At 26.7% G+C, this 13,000-nt stretch overlaps 2 protein-coding genes across 3 annotated transcripts; both read right to left on the bottom strand.

Moving 5' to 3' along the window:
* Nucleotides 1-2,529: 2,529 nt before the first annotated feature.
* On the bottom strand, nucleotides 2,530-9,734 carry LOC145841851 (cysteine-rich with EGF-like domain protein 2). 2 transcript variants are annotated; one of them, XM_082949137.1, is made up of 10 exons: nucleotides 9,554-9,734; nucleotides 8,313-8,506; nucleotides 8,194-8,243; nucleotides 7,747-7,785; nucleotides 7,198-7,253; nucleotides 6,467-6,593; nucleotides 5,918-6,214; nucleotides 5,130-5,228; nucleotides 4,116-4,316; nucleotides 2,530-3,006 (listed from the first exon to the last, which is right to left on the bottom strand). In XM_082949137.1, exons 1-10 carry the CDS (start codon nucleotides 9,662-9,664, stop codon nucleotides 2,873-2,875), a joined length of 1,308 nt encoding a protein of 435 aa, XP_082805263.1. In that variant the 5' UTR covers nucleotides 9,665-9,734; the 3' UTR covers nucleotides 2,530-2,872. The 2 variants fall into 2 exon arrangements, with proteins under 2 accessions (XP_082805263.1, XP_082805262.1); XM_082949136.1 differs by lacking the exon at nucleotides 5,130-5,228 and adding an exon at nucleotides 5,381-5,485 and having other exon boundaries at nucleotides 9,554-9,733.
* LOC145841852 (uncharacterized) lies at nucleotides 3,021-4,010 on the bottom strand (the record flags this gene model as incomplete). Its single annotated transcript, XM_082949138.1, has 1 exon — nucleotides 3,021-4,010. A coding segment is annotated over one exon (306 nt), but the record flags the coding sequence as incomplete, so codon positions are not given.
* Nucleotides 9,735-13,000: the final 3,266 nt, after the last annotated feature.

The raw sequence follows: 13,000 nt of genomic DNA, 5'->3' as shown, positions 1-13,000 counted from the left end.
AAAAGGTAGAATAAGGTCAAAATTTATGTTTTTTAGAAAAAAATAATAATCCTTTTGAGCTTTTTAACTTTTATTTCATACTATATTATTAATAAAGAACAAAAAAGCGCTCAAAGCATTTGGTTTAAAGACCTGATTTAAAAAATAAAAACTATTTTTAAGTCATACCCAACAGATACAGTTTAATTATTTTTTTTTTGAAAATAAGTTGTTATTATACAGAAAACACGTGTTTAGTTTAGTCTTATTAAATTGGGGTAGCACAATTCTAAAAACATAATATATTGTTTTTCACAGTCGATTTTAATATAACAACTTTAGAACTTATACACAGTTGTTAACTATAATGTAAAAGTTTTATAATAAAAGTATACAAATTATTTTATGTAGAGCGACAAAAGCCTTTAAAATATTTGTTCCTAGGACTTGTTGCATGAAAAAACCTTTCGGTTGTCAAGTCGCACACTACTTAAATTACTTATGATAACGTCTTGTTTAATCTAAACTTACGATCGGTGGTATTTAATCTTACTAAATTTTGAGTCATTTTAATTTTAAGTACAATCTTCTGTGTATAACATTATTGACTATAAAAATGGCGATTTTTTATACTTCAGGTTTATAATACTTTAATTTTTATTGACAAAACGTTACACAACAACTGTACATTTGAAGTTTAAAAAACTAGAATTTGTAAAAGTTAGTTCACTAGTTGCAAAAAGTTTATTTCTTAATAGACTTTTAATTTTGTTTCAAAACCGTCAATAGTTTTACTTTTCAAATTTTGTTATTTTTGGCTACATAGCTTAAACTTGTCATGTTCTCACTAATTAAATGTATCTTTTAAAATAATTAACAATAAAAAAAATTGTTTTTTTGAATGTATTGTTAAAAATATTTTTATAATTTTATAATGTTTTATTGTAGTAGAATGTATGTTATTAATATCAAACTAATACCATTTAAACTAACACTTTTAAAGAAGTATTTTTTTAGTTTTGTCAGTTTAACATTGTTACATAATTGGTAAGAGGTTTATAATATAAAGCATAATAAATATGTAAATAAAATAAAGATGTTAGATATATAAAATAATTACAGGGTTGCCACTCGATTTTTCAAAATTTCCTCCAGGTTTTTAAAAGAACACATTTTTGGGTCTATTTTTAGCTTAAAGTTAAGTTTAAGATAAGAAGTTGAATAGTATAAAACATTGACAAGATACTGTAAAAATACTTTAAATGTGTATATTTGTTTAAAAATGTTTTATGATGACAAAAATTGTTATCTATATGATTGAATTTTTATGTCAACCGAAACTATACTACTGAACATGTTGAAATTGTTCAAGGTTTTTTTAGTGTTTTCTGTTCGAAATTTCAGGTGTTTCCAAAATTTCTCAAATTCCAGGTTTTTCAAAGTTTTCAGGTAAAGTGGCAACCCTGTAATTAAAAAAAACACAATTTTCCAAATTTTCAGCTTTGTTTTATATCTTGCAAAATAATTTATTATGGACCAATAAATCTATATTTGATTTATACAATCTTAAAATATAAGGACCATCTTAACAAAACAATTTCGTAATTTATAGTTGCAGCACTTTAAAGTAATGCAAAATTTAAATAAAAAAATCAAAATTACTAAAATATTTTATTGTTAATACATTAACAAAAATGTATTATTGTATTAATACATAGTAAACTTAAACTACCTACAAATCTTTAACTCTTTGAAAAGCAAAAGTTAAAAAAAATAAAGACATAAAAGATTTGTTTGCAACGAAATATTATATTTTCTACTAATATTTGCTTTTTTCGTACATACATATTATTTTAAACTTTTTCAGAACTAAGGACAAAAGCATTATCAATAATTTTTAGATTCTATTTGATTAAGATTTGTTTATAACAACTGATGATCTCCTATATGTCAATATAGGAGTGAAACATTGTTTTTTGATACTAAACTGTAAAAATAAATAATAGATAAAAACCTCCTTGAAACTATTTAAGTCGAGAACTTTGAATTGTTTGATTTAAAACAAATATAATACTATAATAAACTTTGAGAGTATAACAGGATAAGTACTATAAATTATGAAACTTTTTTACTTAAATAATAATACAAAATTTTAAGATCGTTATCTGTATTAAATCTATTAGAACCAGGATTAGTATATTATATACCAAAAAAGGATAGACTATTAATCTATTTTTAAAAAATTTTCTTGATTTTTTTTTTGAAACCGGCATCGAAAGTTGTAATTATAAATAAAGAGCTAACGCCAAAAAAGCTCAACACTGAAGCAGTTAAGTTTTACATTTAATGATCACCTTATACAATTAATACGATAAGTGATATGATTGTTACACGTTATGCAAACTAGTATATTTCCTTAGGAAAAACTTGAAAATCTACTACTTTACACAACTTAAAATTTATGTTACCAAGTTATACCCACAATTTTTCTCTATCTCCCAAGCAAGTAATTCTAACTCCGTAAAACTTTTAAACATATACAATCGAATGTAAGAGTTATAAATATTTATTCTAGTACACAATATCGCTTCATATGTAAACAAACACTACTTTTAACAAATCGAGCACCAGCAACCCAGGTGCTTTTTCAGACCTCGTTTACACGACACTTCAGTCCGGATAAAACTAGCTTCGATCATACGCTGTCTGGTGAATTGCACGTTGAAAAAAAATTAAAAAACAGCAGAAACAGTTGTTTATAAATTTTGTAAAAAATAATAAAAATGAGAGAAGAAATAAGTTAAAGAATTGCGCTAAGAAAGAATGAGAACAAGTTTTTAATGTCTAAAATATAGTGAAGGGACTAATAATTGTTTTTTCGCGCGCTCACAATTTACAACTCTGATTTGTTTTCGTCCTCAGTTTTTTCTTCCTTGTTTTCTTCGCTTTTTTCTTCCTCCTTCTTTTCGCCTTCCTCAGCTTCGGCGGCCTTCACTTCATCGGAAGCTTTTTCCTCCTCCTTTTTAGCTGAATTTCACACAACAGTTAGCAATTTGTGGTCAAGTTAAGTTGTACTACACAATATGCGGAAAATATGCATTTAATTTTTAGAAAAATAAAGTTTAGTCTACTTAAACTTACAGTGAATATCTTGAGATTTAAAGTACTTCAACAGCAAAATACTCAATTTTATTTAGTTTTACGTTTGTACAAGTTAAAATTAAATACAGTAAGAAAAAAATAATAATATAATAAAGTTCATTTTACATTATGAATCTCGTTAGCAACAGTAAGGTTTAAAAAACACTACACTACATCAAACATAAACTATTAAACGTTATAAACACACCCATAAACGTTATATTGAAAATATTTGCTCAAAATGTTTGTGAAGATTTAAAAAGTTCTTGAAACAGTCAGAATCATTATATATATTTACATATATTGAATTTATGAAAAAATGTACTTTTAGTTTTTGTGTATATTAAAAAAACGTGTTCAACTCAAAAGGTTCTCACATATAACAAAAGCAGTAATCTTGACAACATAAAAGCAGTTTTTTTCTTGTATATTTAAGTTAATCTAACTTAAAACAAAAAAATTTTTGCACTTGAAGAAAATAACAAAATAAAAATGTACCATTTGGTTTTAAACGAATCATAAAAAATTAAACATATTTAAAAAAAATTATTAATACTTTCAAAGTGTTAACAAACTTTACACTACTAAAACTCGTTATGGTAATGGTTGGCGGCGGGGGCTAGGTTCTCTTTCGAGTGCCACATCAGTATGGTGACAAATATGCTGGTGATGAACACCATGTTCCAGAACATGCTGCCCGATGCCGCCAGCGTGCCGAACACGCAAATTACGAACGCGACGGCCAGCCGCTGCACGTCTTCCGCGTCCAAGCTCTCGTCTTCAACAACGGCCTTCTTTGGCGCGCTTTTTTTCGCGCCTTTTTTTGCCGGCTTCCCGGCTACTTTTTCTGTTAAAAAGTGATCAGCAACTTGAGTCGTGATGCACTCACTAATAATTACCTACGAGTTTCTAGCGCAGCACTGATCTAGCAGCTGCGAAACTAAACCCCTTTCCCGGTAAAGCACCAGATACTTTTTCTGGTTTCGCTCTCTTACCCTCTTCTTCGCCCACTGGCGGGGTTCTTCGTGGCCTGTTGGGCAAGTATCGGGAGTAGATGGCGGGGTCGGGCTGGCACTGACCGGTGGTCGGGTCGCGACGGAAGAACCTGGCGCACTGGCACCTGTAGTGACCGATGGTGTTGATGCATTGTTCGTACATTCCCAAGCAGATGGCTCCGCTAGCGCACTCGTCGATGTCTGCATGCGTTGAACAAGCAAATTACAATAAAGCGAAATTTTCACAGTGCATTTGCAAAAAAGCTTTTTTTATTAAAAAAGAGAGAACCTTTAATACTTTTTAAATTAGAAAACTTTTTAAATTAAAAAAATAAAATTTCTTAAACAAATATAAGGTTCTATTTCGTTTGAAAAAATAAAAATAATCTTATTTTAAAGCTGTTAAAAACCATAGTTTAATTGAAAGACATTTTGATCCAAGATGTTTTAGAAAAAGCTTTATATTTATTTTGTATAAAGTACATTTCATGCTGAGAAAATTTTGTTTTTCTAATACTACATTTTCACACAAACTACAAAACAAATTGAAAATTATCTAGGTACCGGCTTTTAACCTTAAGACGTAAAAAAATTCATTAATTTTTTATTTGGAGTTTGTTTGTGATTGAATTATTACAATAGATTTATATAAATTATATAAATCTTAAAAACAAAAGACGACTAACTGTTAAGAATTAAATAAGTTAGTTTAAATGAAAAAATTTAAAGATTTAAATACAAACATTACAATAAAAACTTAAAATAAAATTAATTCAGACTTAAAGTATTTTTTATGTTAGAAAAAGCAAAAATTTAAATCTTTAAATTCTAAAATTTAGAAACATACAAAATTAAAAAAAATATTATCCACAAAAACACCAAACATCTACACACAAAATTAATCTAAACTACAAATGATAATGCAAAAATGAACAAGGATGGTTTTGAATGATTAAAAAATGTTTCCTTGTGATTAAAGTGAGGTGAAACCAGGTGATGCGGCATGATTTAAACCTGAACAAAGGTACGGCATCTTCATTATATTTCCCGGTTTGCATGCAAGGCAGTGGGCTTTCGACGGGCCAAAACAAGCTTCACAGCCGGGGTGGCAAACTTAAAGGTTTAAAAAATTAAGACTTTTTGCATATCAACTCTAAGCGTTAGTGTTACTGAAGTCATATACGTACAGGCGTATATGAGAACATTTATTAGTTTCTGGTTAGTCTAACTACGCCACTTTTTTAGAGCGTGGCGAGCGTTTCAACCTTGGCAAACGAATGGAGCTCTCATAATGGCACCAGGAATGCATTCGAAGCAGTGTCTGTTGGTTGGTCCGTAACAACGCTTGCAAAGAGGACTACATGTCCATGCTATTTCAAATTACAAAAACAGTAGTTATGTATAAATTACAATTAATTGCGTTAGCATATTAAGTAAGTATTAGTGATTAATCTAAAGATGCTTGTGTGGTATGATTATAAACTTTATTCAATGACTTAATGAACTTCATGCAAAAAGTTAAATTAAAACAATTGCAGTGGTCACACGTTATACATGCAGTTACTTACTTTAACTCAAATAAAATGCTAGCGGAGCCATTGAACAGTTTCGAACTGAAACTACCTTATAAACTTTTAGGAAAGGGGTTTAATTAAGAAACTTTAATTTTAACTTTAAAAATACACTTAGTTTATAGTTTTTTTAAGTATAAAGTTTAGTAAAAAAAGAATAATGATTACTTTTAACTTTAACATAGGGAACTGTGTGTACGAACAACGACAAACAACATCAAGCCAACTCACGTTCGCACTTGTAAGATCCCTCGGTGTTGGCGCAGTAATCACCGACCGGGCACAAGTCTGATTGCTCAACGCACTCGTTCACATCAACGCAAGAAACTGTCTTTGGCCCTTCCTCTTCCTTGGCTTCTTCATCCTTTTTCTCTTCTTCTCCCTCCTTCTTTTCCTCCGATCCTTCCTTGGCCGCTTCTGGGGCCGGTGCTGCTGGCTTGGGGGTCTTGTCCACGGTGAAACCGGCGGAGCAGGTCAAGCAGTCGGTGTCGTTGGCGCTCAAGCAAGTTTCGCATCCGACGGCGCAAGCTTTATCACCATAGTTAACGTTAGGCTTTGTGTCAAAAAAATTACTATTGTAGTAAGATAGAATAAAAACTTGCTAAACTTTCAAGAAACTTTAAAGCGTAAACACTTAAAATGTGTGCATACATTATGGTAAAACGAAAGTAGGGTATGCTTAAACGATAACAACGCATTGAAGCAAGAGAATTAACGAAAAGAAGTTGACTGACAACTGAAAGAGCAATCGAGCTCGTCATAATTTTTTTCGAAACTCACGCGAACACATGGTGTACGTGGCGTTGCTGAAGCTTTGGAAGTGACGTGGCCCGCACTCGTTGCACAGTTCGCCGCTGTAGCCCTCGTCGCACTCACAAGTGCCTTCGCCCTGCTTGTCGCCGCTGCCCTGAAATCGATATTCAATTGTTTCGTTATTGAGTGCCTGCCACTCGTGGTTATGAGTGGCTTTTCATCTTTCGTTGTTCGTTGCAACGTATTACACCGCTTTGTTTCGTGGTGGCCGCATTGTCTAACGTATCGAATTTTATGGGGACATGAGTGATGTATTTATTTATCAGCCGTATTTAATTGTTAAGAATTTAAAAATTTAGAGGTCGAATAATCCTTATGAAACTACTTAGTTACTTTATTGAAAAATATCTGGGTATGTTTTCAAAATAATGAAAAACGGTTTGTGCGGATGCTAAGTTTTTTAGAATAAAACGAAACAAAGATTTACTTAATATAAAACAATCATCATCTTAAGTCGTATTAGTTCTTTAATTACTTTACTAATTATTTAATCAAGTTGAATGGCCAAAAATTTTCAAACATAAAAGTAAAGTTCAGAAATTTTAACACCATCAATATTTTTTTTTTACAAAAGTATATTATTTTTGAAAAGTAATTCAAAATTGATTAGTTTACCTATTATAAAAATCAAAAACAATAATTATCAAAAAATTTCAATGTTATGACTTATATACGAACTGAATATACGAAAAACAAACCTTGCATTTTCCTCTGCCAAAGCAGATATCACCATTTGAGTTTGCTGGGCAGTCATCTATATATAACAATTGAGCATTAGAAAACAGCAACAAAAACTTTTTTTTAATGAATTTTTTTCGCCAAAAGTAAACTTGGTAAAAGAATATTTGATAACAAGTTGTTAAAGTTTTAACTTCAAATACAACAAACCAAAGTGTTAAGACTAGTGAAAGTATAAAAAAATTAAAGTAAATCGAATTAGACTTTATTTTTTGCTAAAATGTTGTTCTGAAAGTTATATTAATTATTAAACTATATATTTTTTAACTCAAACTCTGTAGAATACAAAACAGCAAAACATATATTAATATATTATCCCTTTAGAACTAATTATGATCTTTTTAAAAAGTTGATATGTTGGTTTAAAATTAAGCAATTCTTAAGTATTTTTAACTTAAAAACACATTGTTTACAAATTTAAATTATAAATTAAAAAATGTTAATAAAAAAATTAATTTTAAAACCATCACTAAATAATATTACGGTCTAAATATAAACAATAAACTAACTTTCACAGTTTTCTCCAAACTTTCCTTCTTTACAACATACTGAAAGGGTATTAAAGTTAATAAAAAAATATTTAAAGCTATACATATAATTAATTTAAATTAAGTTTAAAAAATTAAATTATGAAGAAAACAGTTATATTACACAATAACAAAAACTGCCATCTGAACAAAATCATAAATGTTTTCATAAAAACCTTCTAAATGTATAACAGTATAACAGTACCTTATTTATTTACAGTGACTTTATATATCATTACTAAGTAGTTAGCAAACCTTCTAAAGCAAGTTAAATTTTTTTTAATTTACAGTTTAGTTTATTTAAAACTATTTGTTTTAATTGCTTAAGTAATACAATAAAAGTAATTTTAAACACTTATTAAATTACTTCAAAAATAAATTAATAGTTTCCTTTATTTCTAAGTTAAAAAAAAATTAACAACAGAATACCTGCTGCCTTTTCGACACAGAGGTACTCGTGAAGAGGCTTGCTGTCTTGCCTTGAAAGAAAAATACTAGTTAAATTTTTGAACAAAGAGTGTATGGTTTTAAAAAAATCAATCACTCACAAAGTTTTGTACCAAGTTTCAATATCATCTTCACGTTCAGATGCAATTTCATTGCACTTGAAGTTGTCTTTAGCACATGCTCCTTCCAAAACTTCAACTAATCTGGTTTCACTGGTTTTGTACTTCAAGTTTTTCTTTTCTTCCCAGGCTGTGTCTCCACCACCAAAGTTCTTGTTCTTTGTTTTGTCTAATCCCTATAAAAGAATATATCATACATAAGAAAAATAATACTAATTTAATGAAGATGTTATATTTAAACATGTGAAAAATACAATTTTTGAAATAATTGCTTTTACATTTCAAATTTTTATATAAAATTCTAACCATAGTTATAAGAAACACTACTATATATTAAATTTAGTATTATTTTTCTCAACTTTCGTTTAATAATCAAGAACATTTTACCACATACAAGTTAAATTTTATTTTATTCTTATTTTATTTTTATTTTTACATAATTTTATTACTTTTTTTACTTTAATACAGAATAATATACTATAAAAAAAACTGTTAAAACAGTTTTAATCAATAGTTTAGTAAAATAGAGTACATACATGGTGAAAATTTGATTTTTGTTTATTCAATGATGCAATTTTTTATTTAATCTTATGTAAAACTAACTTTCATATAGATTAAAAAGACCATATTTGAAAATAATTGTACTCATCAACTTTGATTTCACAAAAAAATATTAGGCAAAATTCAACTTATTTACTGTAATTAGTTAAGCAAAGAAGTGCAAAATGAAAACATACATCAACATATAAAGATCATAACTGAAATGACAACATTTTCTTATTATACTTATAAATAATCAAAAACAAGTATAATTTAATTGAGCAAGTTTAAAATAGTTTATCCATAAATTATTTTGCTATAGAAATACAAACAAAATATATATCAAATGAATCTAAAATTTTTTTTTTTTCAGTAAAAAAAAGTATCAACTAGATTTTTTTACATGTTTAACAAAATTCAATAAAATTGTAAATAAAAACTAATTATAGTAGTGAAAAATTTAGACTAAGAATAGAAATTTAATATAAAATTTAAGTGAAAATTATTTTTATTTAGTTGTAAATTAGTTAGTTTTACAAAAAACAATGTAATAATAAACTTAGTAATAACTTTCTCAAGTAAATTTAAGAGTTTTTGTGTATTTAGTGAAATAGAAAACAATATGAAATTAAAATATTAAAAAATATAACAGAAGCAAAAAAGTAACATTTTCAAAATTTTACCTTTAAAATTCCATCAACTAAGTCTTTGCATCCTTGACAGGGTGATTTAGATTCAGCGCCACATGAAATTCCTAATAAGGCTAAAAACAAGACAACTTTACACAAATCCATTTTATTTTTTGTCTAAAAGACAGGTCTAAAAACTAAAACTTTCTGGAGATACAGTTTCAATAAACATTACAAATTATTAAAATATAATATCTAAATTGACAGATAAGAAAAATAAAATATTTTACTTTGATATTAAACATGCAAATACAAGCAGGTGCATATAAAAACCATAAAAAATAGTAAAAACAGAAGACTTTTAGTGTTTATACAGTTTTTTATTGAAATTAGAGGATTAAAATATGTTTGTTTATATATTATGCTATTTCTTTAGTTCTAAATAAAAATAAAAGTACAATAAGAATAGAATTAACATGAATTAAAAGTTAATTTTTTTAAATTTATTTAATTAGCATTTAATATTTAAAAAAAAAAATTAATTATAATTTATAACTCAACAAAGTTAATCATAAATTGTAAGTCAATAGCATTGAAAAAAATTAATTTGCTATTTGAACTTTTCATTAGACCAAACTGAAAAATACATACATTTTATATTTTAGATATTTTAAAACTTGTTTTAAATTATTTTCACGGAAACTTGTAACAAAATCTACAAAGAAAACTAAACAGAATATTTTTGAATAAATACTAATTACAGTTTTTTGCCAAAAATTTTTGAATTTTTTTTTTTGAGGTTTTCTGAATTTCTTCTAGGTTTTTAAAAATACAAATTTTTTAGTCTGTTTTTGGTTAAAAATTAAGTCGGAGGTTAAAAACTGTCTTAATTTGTATATACATTTTTGAAAATATACTATAATGCTACTTTAAAAGTGTTTTATATAAAAAAAGTCTAAAAAACAGAAAAAAATATTTTGCGATTGATAGATATTTTGTAGTTAATCTAAATTTATCATAATTTGACAGTATAAAAATTGTTTAAAATTACAGGTGTTTTTTCAAAATTTATCAAATTTCAGGTTTTTACAGATTTGTTTGCCTTAATTGTCAAATTCCAGGTATTTTCAGTATTTTCAGCAAACCTGTATTTAAGTTTTAAAATTTATACACTCAAAATTTAGTTAATTAGCATCAACATTAAAATAGAGAAAGCAAGTAACAGAGTTGCCACTTGTTTTTTCAAGAAATTTCCAGGTTTTCCAAACTTCTTCCAGGTTTTTAAAAGTACACGCTTTTGGGTCTATTTTTTGTTTAAAGTTAAGTTTAAGGTAAGAAACTGTGTTAAATAGTATAAAAACATTGAAAAGATACTGTAAAGATATCTTTAAATATGTTTTTTAATAAAATTTTTTTTTGATGATGACAAAATTATTCTATTTATATGGTAGATTTTTTGAGTCAAATCGAAATTTTACTACTGAACATGTGTAAATTGTTCAAAATTCCAGGTTTTTCCATGTTTTCTACAAAACTTCCTAAATTCCAGGTTTTTTCCAGGTGCTTTTTGCCTAAACTGTCAAATTCCAGGATTACAGGTAAATTGGCAACCCTGAAGTAATAAAAATGGTTGTCAAAGGTTTTTTGAAAAAATTTTCCAGGTTTTATAAGAGTTATCTAGTCTATGTTTAGTGTTAAATTAAATTAAATATTTTAAAAATATTTTAATTAGTATAACAACATTGAAAAGACACTTAAAAGTGATTTTGTATATAAAAATTATATAATACAATAAAAATAAAATTATATGAAACATTTTTGTTTTTTATCAAAATTTAATTACTTAACATGTTAAAATGGTTCAAAATTCCAGGTTCTTGAGTGATTTTTGTTTGAAATTCTAGGTTTTTTTTCTAAATTGTCAAATTTCAGGTTTTTTTAGAAAATTTTAGGCTTTTGGCAACTTTGAAAAAAGCAATTCTAATTTTCATTTTGTTGACATCAAGAGAAGTTATAAAATAGTAAACTACATTAGTAAGTGACAGTCAAAGAAGCTATCACAAAGTTTAGAGCCTTAAAAATAGATAATCAAAACCTTTAACTATTTTATTTAACTTAGATAAAATTTGAAGCTCTTAATGTTAAATGAACTAATTGAAAGTATAAAAACTTTGTAACTATCATACACAACTAGCAATTTCTGAATTACCTCTCTTTGGAGTTTTTTGTTGACTTGTATTAAAAATTTTTGAAATTTTTTTTACAATTTAACTTAAGCTTTAAACAAAAAAATAATACTACTATAAATTTTTTAGCAATACTAAAATACTATATTAATTTACAATATTTGATATTTTTCAATAGTCTATTATTTTGAAATATTTTAACTAATTTTTCATTATTTGATTAAACAGTAGAAGTTTACCTTACTTATACTTTTTTAGCTATTAACTAATACAGGTGATAAAACAATTTTTTTGGCTAAATAAATGTTTTACATTTAATAATGTTTTTTATAGTATCAACCTATCATTATCTTAAAATATTAAAATTAATTTATAGTTAGTGTTTTTAATAAACAGCTATTTTTAAACTTTAGTCTAACTTTTTAAGTAGAATATTAGGTATTAATATTTTTACAGATAAAATGGTATTTATTCTAATCAATTATTTTTCTTATAAGCTTTCTTATTATCAAAAAATAAAATCCTAAAGAAACTTCCGGTGATTACTAGTATTATTAAAATATTGATTAAATATCTATACAACTAATAAAAATCTTCTTTCAACTACAATATGAAAGCTTTAAGTATTGCAAAAAAACTTTTGTTTCAACTCATTTTTCATAAATAATTCACAGATACTGGTGGAAAAACTCTTTTAACAGCAGTGTTTTTATTGTAAAAATAAGAATCCTCACATTATCTTCACTAACTTTTTTTTTGTAAACATTGTGAAAACTACATCAGCTGTTTCTAGTGATACATAGATGTCTAAACAACCAATTCTGGATTAAACACAGTTGCAACTGCTTCCAAGGAAATTCAAAAACTAGTATTATAGAAGCCGTGACGTCACATGCTCTACGAGGTACTCAAAATTACAAAATGCGTGTTTCAGTTTCAGCGACCAATGGAAAATCGCCATTTGAACCTTTTTATTCATATTATGAATTCGCACTTGAATATTATATTGAATGAATACGCCATAAATTGTTAAAAGTTGTTGAGATGATTTAAATTAGCAAACGTGTACACTTAAATTAATTGCCAATTAGTTTCGTACGCGAACTGTTTTCGTAAATTTTATTAACTTTGTGACGGACATTTATACGTGACACTAAAACTTAGCTAGTAGCAGACTGACTGAACTTTTACTTAATTAACTTTTAAAGTAAATTTAACAAATTTTGTTAACTTTACAAACAGCATGGTTTAAATTTATTATTATTAATTAAAATATATATTTTTTTTAATATGTAGTTATTAAGTATAGGATTTA

This window comes from Thalia democratica, chromosome 8, assembly GCF_965202585.1.
Source record: "Thalia democratica chromosome 8, ktThaDemo2.hap1.1, whole genome shotgun sequence".
Lineage (NCBI taxonomy): Eukaryota > Metazoa > Chordata > Thaliacea > Salpida > Salpidae > Thalia > Thalia democratica.
This window is presented reverse-complemented; position numbering and strand designations above follow the sequence as displayed.

Excerpts from the sequence above, each read along its gene's own strand:
- LOC145841851 (XM_082949136.1), bottom strand. The coding sequence starts at position 9,664 with ATGGATTTGTGTAAAGTTGTCTTGTTTTTAGCCTTATTAGGAATTTCA. Across the intron at positions 8,507-9,553 it reads TAGTTGATGGAATTTTAAAG|GGATTAGACAAAACAAAGAA; the intron begins GTAAAATTTTGA and ends ATTCTTTTATAG. Across the intron at positions 3,007-4,115 it reads GCCAGTGGGCGAAGAAGAGG|CTAAAAAGGAGGAGGAAAAA; the intron begins GTAAGAGAGCGA and ends TGTGAAATTCAG.